The following is a 20,740-nucleotide window of genomic DNA, read 5'->3' as shown; positions in this document are numbered from 1 at the left end:
CAAGGCAAGACTTCATACAAGAAGGAACAGAGAGGAGAGTGTTGAGAGGGGAATCAAGACAGAAAGATAGCATCAGGGACTAATTCTTCATTTGACAAATAGATTGTCTCCTGTTCCCCAGGCAGTCTGCTGCTGAGCATAGATGAGCTACAGTAACCAGATTGGTTCATTAAAATATGGTCCCTTTAGTTCAACATGACTCATCTTTATGATGAAGCTGTGATTCTGGGAACTGAATGCGCTGGTTTTGCTACTCTCATGACACCCAAAAGAATAACATAAAACTTAATTTTTAATGACTTCATATTCGGTTTACTGCCATTGCATATAGTTCAACCTCTGTATGGACCTAACATCTAATAAAATTTGGTAATACAAAAAACTGTCATAGTAATCCCTTTGAGCAACGGCTTACCCTAACTGCTTGGTATTGAAAGCTTGTTAATCTATTTCAAGGAAGTGTTCTAGATAATTAAACAGTCTTTTTCCATCCCTTAATATCTCCCATCTCATTGCCCTGCTTCACCAAAACTTACTGCCGTGCTAGCACAAATATTGTCTGTTCACTTCTATAGTCGCAGAACCTGAATAAGTGCTGGATACATAAAAGGTTGAACTAAGAAATAAAAGTCATTCACCAAACCAGTTCTTTGGAAATCCCAAAGTCTGAACCAAGAACTTGAACTTTGGCTTTGTGTGAGACCAGGGCTAATGAGAAGAAGTAATAGGGCCAGTGATAATTATTGGGTTTCCATTTCCTTTGGCAATGGAATGAATAGACTCTATTGTTGCCAGAGGTTTAGTATTCAGAAGATGTTTTCTATTGTGATATTACTGCCTGGAAAAAGGACATCTTATTTGAACTGCTTTCTAAAATTTTGAAAGGCTTAGGCCTCTTAGGTGGAGCAAGTATGTGTGTTTGGGGAGGGGAGGTCAAGGTGGATGAAACTGAGAGAGTACTCAATAGATTTCATAAAGAACTTGATATCACAGTAACTGTGAAGGCTGAAATATAAGTTGCGGAGTGAGTCCTATTAATACTGTGTGTCAACATTTGGTTTGGCAGAAATTCTATGTACCCTGTTAAATACATTCTTGCAATATCTGTACTGTAATATCCACTTTAGTGATAGATGTTTAAGATACCATATTTTATAAGAATTGTCAAAGAATCCATTAAGCTCTATTAGAAAATTTGGCTTCTGGCACAACTCTGGACTAAGAAACTGCCTGGGAGAAAAAAAGATATTAAAAATATTCATTAAGAAAAGAACAAGCCCTACAATAATTTACCTACAGAATCATAACACAAAAGCAGCAGCAGCAGCAAAAACAACAAGGCAATTGGAAAGTGAGCCAAAGATGTGAATATTAAAACCCACGGACAGAGACTGATCTAAGTCTCTGTGGAGACTGAGCTTTTGCAATTTAGGGGAACTTCTTTAGGAAAAAAAGATATTTAACATCACAAAGGCACCGTGATGTATATAGATGTATCTTATATTTCCAAGGAAGGAAATATAAGATAAATGGAAAAGGATGTGCAGGAAGAACAGAGAAAGAGGCATCTGCAGCAGCAATCATGGCATGGTAATTATGCATTACAGTAAACTGGATGAAATAGGCAGTAACGATGACAGAGAAGAAAGTTCATGTAGAGGAAAGAGAGGAGAAGAGACTCACCCCGTGGGAAGCAAAGAGATCTTTAAATCCGAGAGTCTAGAGTCATCGCTCTGCCATGCTAAAGGCTTATCAATCTTAGGACAGCCATTTTATTGCTAGAGAATTGCTAGACAGTTGTGGAGCTCACCCTAAGGAAGTGGGGACATTTTACCATCTCCCAGTCTCATCTTCCCATGTCACCTCCTATTCCTCTCCCCTCGTCCCCTCCTGCTTGCATACCAGTGTCCAAGCAGATTCAACCTATGAAACAGCATATTAATTTTTAAAAAATTTTTTTGAGACAGGGTCTTGCTCTGTCACCCAGGCTGGAGTACAGCGGCATGATCTTGGCTCAGTGCAACCTCTGTCTTCTGGGTTCAAGCAATTCTCCCTAGTAGCTGGGATTACAGGCACCTGCCATCATGCAGGGCTAATTTTTCTATTTTCATTAGCAGGGTTTCACCATGTTGGCCAGGCTGGTCTTGAACTCCTGACTTCAAGTGGTCTGCCCTCTTCGGCCTCCCAAAGTGTTGGGATTACAGGCATGAGCTACCTCACCTGGCCTGAAATAGCATAGTAGTTTGCATGAAAATTGTATGACATAAGTGAATCCATAATCCACGTCCATCTAAAAGCAGGCATCATGCACTTCCAAATTCAAAGACTTTCAATTTCGGCATGTATAGTGTAAGCAATTAGGCAACTTGCTTGAGTCAGAAATGATGTGAAAGTCAAACATGTGGACCAGTCTGCAGACAACTGTGTCCTTTTCTTCTGATAAAGAAAACAGGCTTTGGAGTCATACTTTCCCCAGTACACCAAATAATGTGTTGCCTAGATCACGAGTTTGTTGTGGGCAGTGATAAGCCATGTTCATCTTTTATTTTTTAATCTCTGGTCTCTCACTCTGTGCCTAGCATTAAAATGGTGTTCGATAAAGCATAAGAAACAAGCAAAGAGAGGAAGCGTGATTCTTTTTTCATTTCCTGTGAACACAGTAAATGCTGGGGGTGTAGAAAATTACATTTGGCATGATGAGATGCTTGATGTTCACCATATTAAAGATTCTAAAATTACAGAGAGTATTTTGAAGGGTGCTGACAACTCAAAGGACAAACATAACAACCTTGAAGAAGAAAAAGGAATAGGAGGATGCCTCAGGTTCTGCTTCCTCACTGGTGTTGGTGAAAGCTAGCTATTCATGATCTTGGTGCCTTTGGGACTACACTTGATGCCAATGTAATGAAGAAGGCAAATGACCGCAAAGTAAACTTACTTAGGAGACACTTATCAGAAGAAGAAGTTCAACTCTATGTCCACTGCCACCCACATCAGCACCAGCTATGTTTACATGAAACTACAGCCATGAAACAAACATAAGAAACCCCTTAAAATCAGGGGTGTGTGTGCTGTGTCTGTTATTTATGGATTAAAAAATTTGATAATACCTATCAGGAAAGAAGTCTTTTAATATGTTTTAAATTCTCCACATTAAGCTATCTGAAAACTTCAACCACAGTATGCAGTTTCATTAACCAAAAGTCACTTAAACTCTTACTGTAGTGAAGATTTACAACTTTAGCAAAGTTTAACTTTTCAACTGGGGGAAATAACTTCTATTCCAACTCATAATCTTTGTTGCCTTTAGAGGTAAAATAGCTCCACCCTTAACTACACAAACCTACAGAATTTACTTTTCGCCAACCCACAAAATAGGTATGATATGAGCTCCCCCTACTGGTACAACACTATTCCCACTTCACGAATACAGCGAAGGATAGCTACTGTGAGTCTTAGGGGGAAAAAATTGCAATTTACTGTTAAAGAAGAGGAAAAGCTAAACGAGCTTTTAAAAACCAAACAATAATCCAAGACAAAAACAGAAAAATAACTCTTCTCACTCTAAAATAATCTCTGTGAAAGAAAAATGCACAACATGTTTACAAATATTTGACAGCATCTTTTAAATCCTTGCCCAAGATTAGACAGGCAGACTGAAGTAAATGGCTGTCACTCTCAGGATGAACTGCAGTCCTTATTGATATTCAGACATCACAACAAGCAGAGCTTAATTGTAGTGAATGCTTATATATTGATAATAAGATTTTCCCCAAATACCACATGTGAAAATCTGCAGACTTTAGAGAAATAAGCTAAGGAGCACCATGGAGGCTGAACAAAGTCTATGGGTGGGTCTTGGGCTTTCTGCCTCTGGAAGTGACTTCTATATTGCTATGTGAACTGGGAAACTGAAGGTGGAAGCCATAAGCTTTATATTTCCAGTTACTCAAATTAGTTGTCTCCAGAGTAGAAAATCCAATGTGAGAGAATCAATGGCAAATACAGGTAAAGTGCTATTGTGCGGACATTCACACTAAGAAAGAAGGAGAAATGCTACAAAGGTGTTGCTAGTGATAAGCTGTTACAGAAAAAATATAATGAAAGAAATGAAACTCCCACTCTTTGAGTCAGCAGAAGGGAGCTGTTTCATGATATTTGCTATATTTGTAAGGCTGCAATTTGATTATATCTGATTCTGTTGTCACAATCTGTTACATATCCTACATAGAATATAAATATGTAAAGCCATTTAAAGGCCAAATTATAGAGCTGTCTATTTTTATATTTTACTTTTTACTGCCATATCGCTGATGGTACTTAAATTGTATAAATTTTAAAAGGTAAATGAAAAACAAAATCACCAATATATTCAGGCTTTATTGAAAAGCCACTAGTTAACAACCCCAAAAGTACACCAATCTGTTTCTCTCTTGAAAGTCTGAGAAAATTACTGTAGATGAATATAGTAGGCTCAACGCATGGGTTTTGGTTTTTAAAATAATGCTTTTTATGACACATTTTCATGTCTTAAAAGTAAACCTACACATTCATTTATGTTAAATGGGCATGGAGAACTTGGCGAGTGCTAAATGACGTGATGGAGTTATTTCTTTTTCTTCTCCTTTCCATATCCTTCTTTGCATTGGCATGTAACAATTTTGTTCACACCAATATCAATATAGAAAGGAATGGGAAATAATGAGGGTAGACATAGCTCCCAGGACATCCGTCACCTTCTCACCACATTTGTTGCCACCATACTAGTCAGGCCAGGATCCTCTTTCCCTGCTCCACTATAATAATCTTTTTACTGCTTTCTTTGCATCCACTCTTGCCTCATCTACAATTCATTCTCCACACAGATGCCAGAGCAATCTTTTGAAAATATAAACCGGATTATATTACTGTTCTCCAAAGGCTTTCCATGATGCCATGTATAAACTCCAAATTCCTTACCATTTCTCTCCTCTTCTATCACTTTCCTGCTCATTCACTATGCTCGGGCTACACTTACCCTCTTTCTATTTCTATATTTCACCAAGGCATCCCTTAGGGCATTGGCCTGTGCTCTTCCCTTTGCTCCAAATGCCCTGCCTCTGATCTTTGTGTACCTTGTTCTTTCTACTAATTAAGGCTTCAGTGAAAATCTCACTCTTTCCGCAAAGCTAGTTACTTTGCATAACATCACTGTTTTACTTTCTTAAAAGTGATTACAGGCCAGGCGTGGTGGCTCATGCCTGTAATTCCAGCACTTTGGGAGGCTGAGGCAGGTGGATCACGAGGTCAGGAGATCAAGACCATCCTGGCCAACATAGTGAAACCCCATCTCTACTAAAAACACAAACATTAGCTGGGCGTGGTGGCACGTGCCTGTAATCCTGGCTACTCGGGAGGCTGAGGCGGAAGAATTGCTTGAACCCGGGAGGCGGAGGTTGCAGTGAGCCGAGATCACGCCACTGCACTCCAGCCTGGCGACATAGTGAGACTTTTTGAAATGTTTTTGCTTATTTATTTGCTTGGTTTATGTCTGTTTTTTTCTCTTCTGAATTGAACTTCCTGTGAATTGGGACTTTTTCTGTATCTCTAGCATCTAAAATATGGTTGGCACAGAGTATAATAATGTTATGCTATGTTATAAATACTCAGAGTATAATACAGCAATATATAAAAGTTATTAATACATACTAGCAGAATGACTACTCTGAATAAAAACTGTGCATGTACGTGTGTGTGTATTTGTGTGTGCATGCACATACTTGCATGTGCAGGAGACTAGCAAGCCAAAGACACATCACACAAAACAAATAGCACAGATGTTTCTATGACTAGTGCCGTATTTCTCCTTGATAGCAATACCTTACTTTTAACCAAAATAACATATATTTAACACATTTTAATATGAAACTTTATAATTTTCTGTTAAAAATCCCTGACTTTAAAAAATAACAGACTACACATAAAACAGTGGAGAAAAGGGAAACTTTGGAGGCCCAGGAGGCTGGGTGTAAATCCTGCCTTTGCCACTAACACTACCTGATGTTGCATAAATAACTTAATATCTGTATCTCTTATTTTCTTCACCCAAAAATGGAGGTGATATGTCTTTCTTGAAGAGTTATAGCAAGTACTTAACATATGGCTATAAAATGCCTGACACATAGTAGGTACTCCTTATAATAAGTATATTAAAACAAGATAGTTTAGTCTCTAGAGTGCTATACTGGGCTTATCAATTACGGGAGAAGATAAGCTCTATGAACTTTTGTGAGACATATAAACACACACACACACATAAAATTTGTAAAACAGCGGTGATGTGTCTTTGTCAGTGTTTCTAGAATCACCCCCTTTGAAAGCAGCATACCTAAAGTAATATACTATTTGAAGTACTTCTCCATCCATTCCCTTTCCTCTCCAATAACCCCAGGGAACAGCAGGCAACTATTGCATTTTTCTTTTGTATGGTCTTATCTCAGAGGTAAAAAAAAAAAAAAAAAAAAAAAAATAGAGAGTGTGTCAAAAAGAATGCTCCCTCAGCATTATCAGTAGATACTGTGTGCTAGAAATGTCAGAAATCATACTTTTTAATTCTCAGATATTTAGAGATGAAAACTACTCAGAGGAAGTTAGATAAATATCTCTGAATTTAGAAAAAATTCAGAATTGGTTGAAACAAACACAGTCTTTGAAACATTATTCAGTGTAATAGCGCTCTTTTCATACATTCATTTGCCCAGTACTTGGGAGTTCACTGAAACGGGCTTGCCTTTTATGACTGTTTGCAGTGAAGGAAAAGGCACCTGTTTCTAGTTTGTGACGCCGTGGGAGTATAGATGTGTTGAGGCAGATGAAACTTTTAACTGTTGGTTATTTGAAAAAAAAAAAAAAAAAGTGAGTGAAACTAAGTGGCTGTGAATTTGAATTTTTCTCCCTTTCCAAGCATTGACAATGTCTGCCTTCCGTTTTATGCCTCTTACTGCTTGTCTTGTTGTTCTTCCCCCGCTCAGGTATGGAAATTGTTCTTACAGAGAGGGCTCAGAAGAGAGTTATTGGAATGCCTATGTTGCCATACCATGGCAACCTCAAAACTCTTTATGACTTTCTTCTTTGAAATGTACATATACTTCCCAAAACATACACAAGATTCATCCAGAATTATGTAATAGAAAATGGAATATAGACTTTTTAGGGCTTTTTCTTACAATGTATTACATGCCTGTAGAAATTCCCAAGAGATTTGCATTAAGACGGGTACATATTTGTAAAAGAGATTGAGATAGGAGAAATATTTCAAAGTGATAAAAATATTTGCAACATAGAAATTATTTTAAATTTCAAGCTTAAGGCTTTAAGCACCTCTAGTCTAACGCTCAGGAGGAAATTCAAGCAGTTACAATGCTAGACCATTCCTCGGGCTCCATATGCCCCGCAAAATGGAGCAACAGAAAGGAGAGACTCCAGGGGCCAGGAGAAAAATGGATGGGATTAGGGCAGAGTTTCCCAAACTGTGTATCATAGATGACTAATCCCTTTGATTTTTAATATTATTGCTTAAGAAAAATGTTTCATTGTCAGGTATTCTTAAAAAAAAACACATTTCAAACAAAATTTACCATATTTGTTACTTCAAGACACATATGAATTTTTTAGAACAGTTTTTTAGAACTGAAGAGTTTCCTGGGATACAAGCTTTTCAGTGCTAAAATCAGAAAAATCCTGGGCAAACTGGCACTAGTTGGTCACCTTATATATGGCTCTTGAAAAGGCATCAAAATATGTTGCTTTTATCAACCTCACTTAAATGGATACTCTTTTCAGAATAGCATCTTGAGGCATTCAAGTTCCACAAAACACATTTTTAAAAGTGCTAGAGTAGAAGAAGGATGTCTAATTCTCCTAGTCAGCAGAATGAAGCATTGATTTCAACCTTTGTCTTGTCTGGCAAGCACGAAACCTATTTTTCCTAATAAAATATCTAATGGTAGCATTAAATGCTATTTTAGGTGGGTGAGAAATATGCATGTGGTGGTGGAGTTAGGAAAATAAATCTCTGCCTGGAACACATTTTTCTTTATTTTCTTCTCAAAACATGTGTTGGGAATACAGAAACAATCAAAGGGAGAAATGCATAAACTTAGTAAATATTGTATACGTTAACACTGAAAGAAATGTTAAGAGTTAGAATGTATAAAACTAATACGGCCTACCCACGCCTGCAGCTATTTAAAATTTCATCTTTTCTCCTTACTTAACCATTAAAACTTTTCTACAAAATGCTGACCATCACTGCTTTCTCCTTTCTTCTTCTGTTATTTTACATAGAAAACTCCTTTTCCCTTCACTAGTTTGTTCTTTTTACCTTGTTTTTTCCAAGTTCTCCTTTTTATCCTCTACACTTATATTTTATATTTGAGCACAGCATTACTACATTGCTGAATTTTCACATGTGAGGCAAACAGATGGGATCAAAGAGCATGAGGACAGGGGTAGGAGATCTCACTTGAAGATAATGGATGAAACAGAATCACTCTGCAGATTTCTTCAGAGATGATGTGTATTATGGCATTTCCTATGCCCACTCTCAGTAAGTTGAGGGCCATAGTTAGCAATTACTGGGAAGTAGAAGAGTGGCTTCCATGTTCATGCATGCATCAATTAATTGTATTCATAGCAGTTCACATCACTTCTGTGACAGTTCATTCATTCATCCCTTAATTTAACAAGTATTTAACAAGCACATAGTACATGCCAGACACAATTCTATGAAACGTTGTTGGCTGAGTCTTTACTTTCAGTCTACTGACAGTGATGTGACTTACTCTAAAATCATTTGATCTAGAATCTCCATGGCATCAGATGGAGGCTCCATTTTTCTCTCCATATATCTTTGAGTATTTCAAAAGTTAAACGTTCAAAGAATTCTATTCTCTTTGTTCAAAAAAGTAAGAGACTTTCTAGATATGAGGAACTAACATCCAGTGTTTTATTTTCCAAGTAATATGCTTTGATGGTTAAATTTTATGAACTTTATACATAAATTTACTATCATTGTAACTCCTCGAATATTCCAAAAAGTTATTCCCCCACCACCACCACCCCTCCCCACAACTGGTTCAATGTCAAATTAAATGAAGGCATCAAATGGAATTCCAAATAATACATTCTCTGGCCAAAGTCATTCGGGATTTTAATAAGTAATTTGGATGTGGAATAGAGTATTCACATAGGTGAAAATTATCTCAATTACCAACAAACTAGAATCTTAAAATAACTTCAATTTTTTTTCTTTCTGCACACTACTTTTGGAGAATGAGGTAGATCACAAGTTGATATACTGGTATTAGATGACTCTCAGGCTAAGCTTGCAACCCAGTTTTACTAGGCTCCTCTTGGCGTGCCATTATTTTTTTGTTGTTGTTGCTGATTTCCCATCATCTTTTATGAAGTTAAAATACTTCTACAGTCATTTTAGTATGCAAAACCATTCATATTCAACTTTTAATTTAGAATTTCAAATAATTTAAATGGCAGCATGTGAGCAGAAACATTTAGAAATTTAAGCACACTTTCCTTTTCAATTTTATTTTTTATTTAAATTTTTGGTTTTACTTGGAGACGAGGTCTTGCTACATTGCCTAGGCTAGAGTATAGTAGCTATTTATAGGCACAATCATAACAAACTGCTGCCTCTAACTCTTGGCCACAAGCAATCCTCCCACCTCAGCCTCCTCAGTAGCTTGGACTATAGGCACATGCCGTCATACCTGAATTAAGCATACTTTTTGTTGTTAGTATTAATGCATTGGTTCAGTTGAGCAAATATTTAACAAAATTCTACTAAGCACTAGCCTTTCTTTTCTGATATACAGGTATTAATAGTCATTAGCCTGAGGCACATATAATATACAGATTATTGCAATGAATCAGACTGATGACATAAAGTAGAATTGATGAGAGACATGTAGTCCAATCAGAGGATTGAGGACAATCATTCTGATGTAGATTATCATTGACTTAGTCTTGGAATATGAATGATATTTAGGCAAAAAAATATGGGAAGGGTTTTGGACAAATAGAAGAGCATTAGCAAAGCACAGAGGTATGCAATCAATTGATGGTCTATCCCAATGAACTACTATCAACAAAAAAGTATACCGGAGTGTCAAGTCTGAGGTAGAGAAAATGAATGATGTGGATGGAGAGCCAGGAACTGAACCAGTTCTGGAGGTGTTTGTAGCTCCTGTTGTGAAGACACATTTTTATCCTAAGGATGATAGACAGCCATTGCTGAGTTGCAAGTAGGGAAATGATACATTTAGATAAGAATTTTATGTAAATATTCTGACTGTGCAAGTAAGAAAAATTTTAGGTAGGCAAGAATGGAAGTGGGGAGATCTGTTAGGAGGCTTTTTTCCCAATGCTATAGACGAGAGATGCCTAGGGGCTGAAATGTACTATTGGTGGAGGGTCTGGAGATGTAGATCTGAGAACTATTCACAGTAGAAAATCCACAGAGTGTGCTGACTTACAGAACTGGACCCACTATATAACTCTGCCACATTCTATTTCAAAGCAGTTCTTGGCATAAGGGAGCTCTCTCTTACTGGAAGGCCAAGGGAGTTTCCTCAATCAATGCCTGAATGTGGTTGGGCAGCCTGAACTTCAAAGGCAGCGTGGGCATGAGCTTCCAGAATACAACCATTTAATATCACCTCGCTATTTAAGATGCAGTATAATAACTGTACTACTAATTCCCTTTTTTTCTTTAAACTGCCAGCTGTGTTTCTCTTTAATTATATTTAAAAATAACAGCTATTTTAAAGATAACCACATTGAAGCTGCTATTACGGTTGTCTTTTGAGTAACTGAATAAAATTCTAAACACTGTAAAACTCTCTAACCCTTAAGGATTAGATCTCAAACTATATCACGAGGCTCAAAGGGGCCAGAAAAGATGACACTATATAGGTCCACATGTCCTTTCAACGAGTTGCCACCACTATCACTTAAATTAGTGTGTCAGAAATTCTACTTGCCAAAGGTCATATTTTTCTGCGAGTGCTGTGTTCTCTGGAGAGGACAGTCAGCATACCCGTAACGACTTTCACACTATCTCAATGCTTACAAGAACATGCAAACTTCTCAATGTTGCCAGGACCAAATATATACAGAGTATACCATTTTTTTGTAGATGCAATTATAGAAATGGGTTTCCTCTCCAACTGATTCCACTAATATGTTCCTTCTGTTTGTGGCCTTCACCAAAAGAAGGTAATGACAGAATAGCAATCCAGTCAGCCAAATTACAGGAGAAAAGACTGAGAATGCAGCTGGAAAACGAGAAAAAAAATAGATAAAAAGTTCAAGTTTATAAGAAATATTATTTAATTTGGAATGAATCCAGTTTAAATAACCAAATTGCACAATTGGTTCCTGGAAGCACCAGGCCAACATTATTTGAAATCCAGTTAATTCTCCCTTTATTCTTTTCAGAGACAGATCAGCAATGAACACAAAATTAAAAGATTTTTCAGAACCAGTTTACTAAGTGACAGGCACTGGAATAATTCTTTTGGTTTGACTCATTGAGCCAGGATGCTAACATTATTTAAACATATTGTTTTCTATTTATTCCTGGATTTTTTTTAAATCCCAAAGCTGTAACAAGTGTGTAATTTACCAGAGAAAATGAAATTGCTCTTTGTTAAGTACACATTGAAAATCATATGCTACAATGTGTATTGTTCATTTAGTACATTGAAAGCAAAAGCTATATTTTCAAATCCAAATTTGAAACAAATTCAATGCAATTTGGCATGTACTGCAGCATGCAGAGACATTCCTATGCATTAAATACTATCTGGAATTAAAAAATTCAAAACAGAAGAAAGATATCTTAAAACCCCAATATAAAAATACCTTATGAGGATTAAAAATAGATTTGACTACAGCAAAACCTAGGGTATCTTCTCAATATACTCAATAAAGGGCCATACACAAAGTCTCTCAGATGAGTAGCAGAGTGATATACCAAAATAGACAAGAGATACTGTGATCCCCAAATCAATGACAACCAGGGAAAAAAAACTTTATCTTTCTTTTCTTTTAATTGCACAGGTCTCCCTGCTGTCTCCCTTACTCTCATACTTCAGCAAGGCATGTTCTCAACACAGCAGCCAGAGTGATCTTTTAAAATCACCAGTCAGATTACAACATTCTCCTCTCCTCCAGACCCTTTCAATGGCTCCCTTCTCACCTAGAGAAAGAATTTTCTGCTTCTGGCCTTGAGGGTCACTCCCACTCTTTTACTACATCTTCAACCAAGCATCTCCTCAGTCATTTTAGTCCAACTAACATCCTTGATGTTCTTGGAACATCCCAGACATGCATCTGCTTCATAGTTTTCTCATTTGCAGTTCCCTTTGCTACAATATCCTTCTCTCCCTTGACTGCAGGACTTGCCCCTTTATTCCCTCCAGATCCTTCTCCAAGGCCTTCCTGATCACCCCAAACAAATTAGTAACCTCTCATTTCCCTTATCTCATTTTCCTCCTCTTGCATCACACTCATTACCATATGACAATCTGTGTTTTTCCTGTTTACTGCTCAAGTCTCTTTCCAAGAAATAAGTTCTACAAGGTTAAGAATTCCGTTATTTTGTTGTTGTTTCATATTTTACAGGTCTTAGTGGATACCGTGGTGCAATGTCCACATTTTTCCCTCCTCAGCTACTTGGAGTATTTCACTCAGATAGCTCACAGTTGAGTCCCTCTCCAGGTCTAGTCTGCAGTTGAAGAAAGCTGCCTGGCCCAAGGTATGCTCCCTTTTGGGAGCTGCCCACATCAATGGTGATTAATGGTGGGGTGTAAAAGCTCAGCCCTGCTTTTTCAATTGAGGACAACTCATAGGGGCCATCCCATCTTGAGAACTCATATGGGCCACGCTGTGTAGCTTTTTTTTTTTTTTTTGTAACTGCACTAATTCAAATTCACCCTCTTCTCAATCTTACTGTCTTCCCTTCTGCAGATGCTGATCCTAAGAGCAAAATTCATAAGTTTCATGTGCACAAATCTCAACTTTAGAGTTCTTTCCTGCACACCATGCCAAGGTCACAAATAAAGAAATGAAAAACAGAGATTCTAAGTATCCTGCCCAGGATCAGCAGCTACAGTAAGTACTGGCCAGTAGCCTGGCTAGTAAGTTGTGAGCCAGGATCAAATCCAGAGTCTAGAGCTCTAGAATATGTGTGTTGAACCACTACCTCCTACTGCTACTTACACAACTATCCTATATATTTTTTTAGCAATGATTTAAAGTATCTCAAATACGTTAGAGTGAATACTTACAGAAGATCAGGAATGGGATTAGGGTTGGATAAACAAAGGGGAAAAGTAATAGAATAGTTGGCAATCATTAAGTCCCATGGACTGAGGTGTGTGATTAACTTAGCAGAAAAAAGTATAAATCCATGGGGTTTGAGAATTACATTGAGTAGAACGGATGATTTCAGAATCAAAAGTGAAAGTGGGAAGGGGATGAGGAGATGTAATAATAGAATGTCATCGGACTGCTGGTAGAATTGATGATTTATATAAACCAAAGAAGATGAGGTCTGGTACAGTTGTTGCAAAGAAGTACAAGAGGTAGGGCGATCCTGCAGACTAGTTTCCTTCCTTCTTGAAGTTCAAGGACGGGCTTAGTTACCATATTTACTGCACAAAGTGCTCATCCTTTCTGATCTTCATCTACAGATCCAAAGGCTGTTGTGGTTTAAAAGGGTGGGATAAACACAGGATAGCTAATGGGTTCAAAAATACAGTTAAATAGAAGGAATAAGATCTAGTGTTTGGTGGCACAGCAAGATGACCATAGTTAACAATGACTTATTGTATATTTCAAAACAACTAAAAGAATACAGTAGGAATGTTCCTAACACAAAGAAATAATAAATGCGTAAGGTGATGGATACTCCAATTACCCTGATCTTATCACGACACATTGCATGCTTGTATCTAAATATTATATGTGCTTATAAATATGTTCAACTATTACATGTTCATAAAAATTAAAAATTAAATGCTATAATAGTGCTTTCTATAAACTAGAGCGCATTTTATAAATAATTATACATGAACATAGGGATTCCTACAGATTTACTTAGCTTATATTTTGACATCAAGCAGAATTGTAATAAAATCTTCCCATCAATTTTAAAAGAATCTCTTTCTAAAAAGCTTAATCCCCTAAGAAAAATTTTGCAATGCTTAGAGCCCTCACAAACATTTTTTTCTTGTAAATATACAGAATCTCCTACATTGTGACTCCCTCCTATTTCTTCTTTATTGGTTTGTTATAGAGGCAATATGCCTGCCACTGTAGTTTTAAGAATAATTATGTACTGTTTTGAAATTTTAAACATTATTCCTTATTTCTTACCTATCTTGCGTAACTGCATTTCCTCTGGATGCATTTCTCTTCCATTAAGTGTATTAGCACAGTGATTTCACTTCCTTTCAGGAGGTAGAGCTAGCTGTGTCTTCTACATACTAGAAACTGTACTGGATTCTTAGAGTTATTACTATCCCAGCATCAATACTTTAAGCCATGGACTTAAAATCACTAATTAAAAGATTCAACATTCTAATTAAACCCTTCAGAGAAATTATATTCTTAGAGTATATGGGAATAAAGAGTAAAGGTAACATAAATTCTTTTAATTTCACTTTGAATTTTTTGAATTTTCTTAATTTCATTTTGAAGTTTTAAAGAGTAAAGGTAACGTAAATTCTTTTAATTTCATTTTGAATTTTTTGGAGTTCAAAGTTATTTGCATTACTTTATTTTAATCATCTTTCCTATAGAGGCATATTACCGTTTCACTGATAAAATAAATGAATCTCCCAGGAAACTGAGAGTAAAAATCAAACAGGCATTCTTCAAGTCAGTTAAAAATCTAGAATGCAAATCTCCTGATTGATAATCCAAAGTCATTTCTATCATACTACACATAATGATTAACTTTCTTTTCCTATATATAGTTTTTAAAAACCCATATGGATGATTCAGACAAAAGTTTGTAGCATCTATATCACATTCTTAAGCAATGTGCAGAAAGTCAGAGAACTATTACTGCTCTACTGGAAGAAAAAAAGTTACTTTTATTTTTAAAAGAGTATTCATGTGTGAAAACAAGCTATAGCCATACTGATAACAAAGGTCCCTCTCTCCTCCCTTTTCATTTTCCATCACTCACACTTTATTTTCCTCCTTCTGTTTGCTTTTTATATTTTTCCAATTTTGTTATCCATTACATGGCCCTCATTCATTCTATCTCTATTTCATTACTCCACTGCAATATAGTTTTTCTTTTGGGTAAAGAGAAAGCAAGATAGATTTCAACCTAAGAAGAGCTCAGATAGGATTTCAATTGAAGTTCAGATGCCTATAAGCTCATCTCCAGCAGAACAGCAGCTCTCAGGTGTGGCAGAGCAAAAAGAGAATAGTTTTTGCTTTCTTCCCATATATATTTCCTGGGCAGAATCTCAGACATGTCATGCTTGGTAGCATTTCTTTATTAAATTAGTATTTCGGCAGAAGTTGCTTACAATTGACACCTGTCAGACTTTGGCTGTAATGTGAGCCCAAGCACGGGGGGCTGAGGTGAGGAGGAACAAAACATACAACAATGATGTGAAATGTTGTGTTTGCCAGAATTTGACCATGACAGTGGAGAAATGGAAAGGGTATGCTGGTTAGAGAGGGAATTAGTACAGCAACATGGAAGGGAAAATTAGCCTTTTACAAGTATGTTTTATGGAATAAATATTCACTTCCTTGCTATTTACAATATATTTTATATTTTATTTCTGCAGGGGAATATTTTTCTTTTCATAATTAGAATAATAATTTTTTCCATTGTATGCTCTGAAGAGAATTTACATGTAATCTCCTTGAGTGTAAAGAACTGTGTCATATTCATCTTTACAGCCCCAGAAATCTTGCAACAATACCTAGGTTATAGTATTAGCCTCATTCAAGTCAACCAAATTACTAAATATTATAAAATCCACATTAGAAAGACAAGGATTTTTAAAAAATTATCTCCAAGTTTCGAAGTTCTTAAAATATTTTTGCCAGTTTTTAGCAGTTCACATAATCAGAAATAGCAGCCCAAGTTCTACAATGTGTTGCCATGTAAACCTTTCTTGTTCTATCCAATATGTATATGAAGCAAATGTCTTAATTATGGACATATTTAGTAATGTTATATGAAAATAATTTGTACTTGAATTTTTTTCATTAAATAAAAACCATATGTCAACTGATTTTCTACACCAAAGTCATCATAACAACATCTGGATAATTCATAGAAAAGCAAGGCTTTTTTATACAAACAATAGACATAAGTTTAATTTGACTTGTTGTTGTACATATCCAACAATAACCTATTAAAGAATTATCTTAAAATTGTTTACAAATATATAAATTGTATAAATAAGTCCTGTGCTTCCTTTTATCTCATGAAATAAAAATATACTTATTGTATCTATGCTGTGTATCTTAGATACATTTTATTTCTATAAACATTATCACACAACTTCCTTTAAGATGATATTAAAATTTAACTGTGGATTCTGCCACATGTACAGCAGGATAATACATTTATAATTATTTTGATAGTTAAAATATGGTTTTAATTTCATCAGACTTATTTATCTTTCCGAATCTAACAAAGATCTAAACAACACAAAAATACTTAAAAAAAAAAAGAGTAATGGAAAATATTCATAGCATTGTCTTTATAATATGACTGAAAGACCTAGAGAGAAAAGCAGGGGTTAAAAATTATTCTTTAACCACCCACACACCTCTGAATTTTGAGAGGAGGCACCTCTAATACTTTTTCTTCCTGCAGTATTTGTTGCTTAAGGAAGTCTGTGGGTGGATAAGAAGTTATTATCCCTCCTACACACACCCGTTTTCTTATTTACAACATTAAACTTCCATATATAAGTACTTGAAACACCAATCATTTTCTTTCTATCACTTTCTCCAATTCTTTGGAATTTGGACCACATATTACCTCCCAATAGCACACTTCACAGTTAGAGTTTATCTTTAATTTTTTTTATCAGGTGTGAATCTATCCAAAAAATTTATTTGATGTAGATGCCTTTCAAAACAAACATTTATGTTCAAAAACAGAGTTCCATAAATGGCGGGTCCTATGTTCAAAACTAATAATACAAAATTATCTTTTGTATTAATGAGTTTTCTTAAACACCAAAAGAAGAGGATACAGTCACTGAAATGGGACAGCCAAACACTAAGATTTGTATGAAGCATTTGTATCTTATTACTCTACAAATCACCTTTAGGAGAGAATGCATCTGTGTGGATCATGTTGGAAACACAGTAAACATGTTTTATCTCAATACAGTTAACCATTTGAATTGTTTCAGCTGAGTAAATAGGTCAATAGTTAAAGATTTTAGAACTCCCTGTAAAATGTACAATAACAAGTTAAAATAAATTTTATAAAACCTCTATGTCCCTTTCATGTTGTAGTAAAAAGTTCTCTCAAATGCAGTAAATGACAGGTATACCCTTGTGCAAATGGGTTAAGCTTAAATTATTTTTAGAATAATCAGGTCTAATATTCATTACTACTGTAATATTCATTCATGTTAAAATATAGGACAATCTTTCAAAAGTAATAGTTGATATATTTTTACATGATTTTAGATTTGTGGGTTTAATGGTATCATTTATGATAGTCACACATGATAAATGTTTTGCAAGTAAATTTCTTCACTTCACCCTTTCGTTCAATGTACTCCACTTTGGAATTCTGTTAACTTTTGCTAAAATAAGAGATTAGAAAATAACTATTAACCATCCAAAGTGCTTGCCAAGTAAACCCATTATTAATTAAATACACATTACTGAGAATATGTTATATAGAGATTAGTTAGAACAATCACTAGTTACAATTGTTGGATTAGCCAAACAATCACAAGTTATTCAATCACTTTTGCTTTATTCAAAAATAAAGAAAGCTGATTCTGGCCTCTCAATACCTTGGTAATACGAACTCTACAAAAATACAGGGGAAAGTCTATCATCTATGTAAGAGAGATAGCAAGTCACATATATCTTACGATTACAACCCAATGGATATATGAACTGAATTTGTGCATGTCATTCTAAACTAGGTTTTTAGGTTTTAGTTACTAAGTGTTTTTGGCATCCCTTAATAAAGAATTTAAAGAAAATTAAAACTAATAGTCTTACAGAGCAAAGTAACATGTAGACTAGAAAAACAAGTAGTTCTGTTAAGAAAAACCTGACCAGTCTCTAATTTTAAACATTGTATGCAATTAGGAGCAAATACTCATCACCACAATTTTCAGAACTGCCATTATTTAAAATAATAAGCTCAGAATTAAATGTATTATATGCTTTTTTTTCTAAAGCAAACATTGGAAGTTGTTTTTGTTTTCTCCAAGTTACTATAAAGCACCTACAATTGAAAGGAAGAGTGATTAAAAACAGAAAAAGACAAGGAAAATAAAAAAGTGGTTTCTAAGTGATGTTTCACTCATATGGTATAAAATAAGTTATACATGTCATATTCATGAGATTAACATTATTTCCTGAAAAAAATGTCTGATTCAGATCACGAGACAACATAATGAACCAACGATTTTAATATAAAATGCAACAAGGAAGAGTGAGTTTGACTTCACTTTCACTTGCATATGCTAATAACAATGAATGAAAACTAGAAACTAGTATGTGAAACAAAACTCACATCTTATTGTTAGAAAAATAAAGATATGATGTATAGTATGATAGGATAGTCAAGCAGAAAAACGCATGTGATGATGCTTTAACAGAAAGAGAAATGAAGACATTCTTGGTATGATTTTTTTTCTTTTTTTGTCTTTAAAGATGCTAGAAAATTAACAAGACTGGTGGGTAAACAGTGGAACAGTTCAGTCTCAGCACAACATTTGCAAAATTAGGTAGTCTACATATAAAACTAAACAGCTAGAAAACATACACAATTTTGCATAGAAACTATTTCCTTACAAAAGAAACATTTTAAAAAATTGATTTCTTATTAATAATATTCTCATGGTAAAACATATACTAAAGGAACTGCCTTTTTTCTCTGTCTTTTTTTTTTAAGATTTAATATGTCCTTCTAAGGTCTTATTTTCAAAACCTCTAGGGAAACTTTCTTGGGAATACTATATTAATCAGCTAAGAAAAACTTTATTAGAAGTAGAGAAAGACTGTCCAGACATCAAAGGACTGTCCAACATCATGTGACATTGAAACATATTCTATGCTTGAGTCTTGACTGTTGTACAGTTTTAGTCTTTAGGAAAAAAATTGTGCTTCAATCTGCTGCTGTTCAGTTTTAGTCTTTATGGAAAAAATTGTGCTCCAATATGCTGCTCTAATTATGTTCTGTGGGTATTGCTTATTTGAACTAGTTAAGCCTTTCATTACATAAGGAAACTTGATAAATCTTTCAAGTGTTTCCTGAACTAGATAAAGGGTGCATTAAATATCTGCCACCCTGCACCCAAGGCCTTCTTTTACTTATCTTTTATCAAATTCTGTATTTAAAAACTGAAATCAACTTGGAATAGCACATTTAATTATTTTACACAACTGAAGCAAGGTCTTGAGAGAATGTTTTTCATTTGTTTTGTTTTTCTTAATCTTGAAATTATACATAGGTTGTATTTTGTTTCGCTTTGTGTGTATAAAAGTCTAATTTTGCTTGAATTTCATTGTCAAAAGTATTTGGGACATTTACAATTTAGTTTCAATCTACAGGTAAAATCTTCATTTGGTAGTAAATACATTAGATCAAACTTTTAAAGTTCCTCTCTCTCTCTTTCTTATATACTTCCCTAAACAAAACTAAATAATGGGAACATATATCATACTTTAGTAAAAATAACTATAGATTTAATCAAGGAAGCAAAGATAATATTATACTTTCATTGGACTTAATTTTATCTTTTTCATTTTTATGAACTAAAGTTCCTTCAGTTTCAAATTATAAATCTGATAATTAAAACCTTATCTATATGGTAGGTTATGTATGTCTTAATAGCACCTAGTTATTGAGAGCAGTGTCTTATATTTAAAAATCCAATATTTAAATTATTTCCTCATGAATTCTTTCTTCCCTGCCAAATATGCTTGCATGCTTCTCTTCAGAAGTTTTAACATTATGCCTATCCACACCAAAAATAACTTACAAACAAACAAACAAATGAACAAAGAAGATTAACTAGAGATAGAGTATGATTCATAAGTATGCCAAATAATTTGCATGGCATATACATGTACTTTATATGGAGACAATTTTTTATGTTTTCATCTTTCCTAAAATGCAAAATATGAATTTTCCTTAAATATCTGAAATGGAATATATATAAGTAAATATACATAATAATATCCACCAGTAAATCTTCAAATATGTAAAAAGGCAATTCCTACCTCCATCTCCAGATCCTGATCCTGCATCTGTGGGGGGAAAAATTATATTTGCTAGTAAAACACATTCAAAAATACTTATGACTTTTTAAGCTCAAGTTTACTTTCTTAGTTTAATACTGCAATAATATTGTTTGAGAAAAATACTAATATTTAATCCAAAAATATACATTCACATCAATTTAATTTAATATCTATTAATGTAACTTCTAAA

The 20,740-nt window shown here is 34.8% G+C and overlaps 1 protein-coding gene across 2 annotated transcripts in view; it reads right to left on the bottom strand.

The window, feature by feature from the left end:
- TMEFF2 (transmembrane protein with EGF-like and two follistatin-like domains 2) overlaps nucleotides 1-20,740 on the bottom strand; it is a 257,697-nt gene that overhangs the window by 221,643 nt on the left and 15,314 nt on the right. For both annotated transcript variants that reach the window (XM_011974207.1, XM_011974206.1), the window contains exon 4: nucleotides 20,530-20,556. In XM_011974207.1, coding sequence (XP_011829597.1) covers nucleotides 20,530-20,556 — 27 coding nt within the window. The remainder of the gene's footprint in view (nucleotides 1-20,529; nucleotides 20,557-20,740) is intronic.

This window comes from Mandrillus leucophaeus, unplaced genomic scaffold, assembly GCF_000951045.1.
Source record: "Mandrillus leucophaeus isolate KB7577 unplaced genomic scaffold, Mleu.le_1.0 Scaffold143, whole genome shotgun sequence".
NCBI classification, from domain to species: Eukaryota; Metazoa; Chordata; class Mammalia; order Primates; family Cercopithecidae; genus Mandrillus; species Mandrillus leucophaeus.
This window is presented reverse-complemented; position numbering and strand designations above follow the sequence as displayed.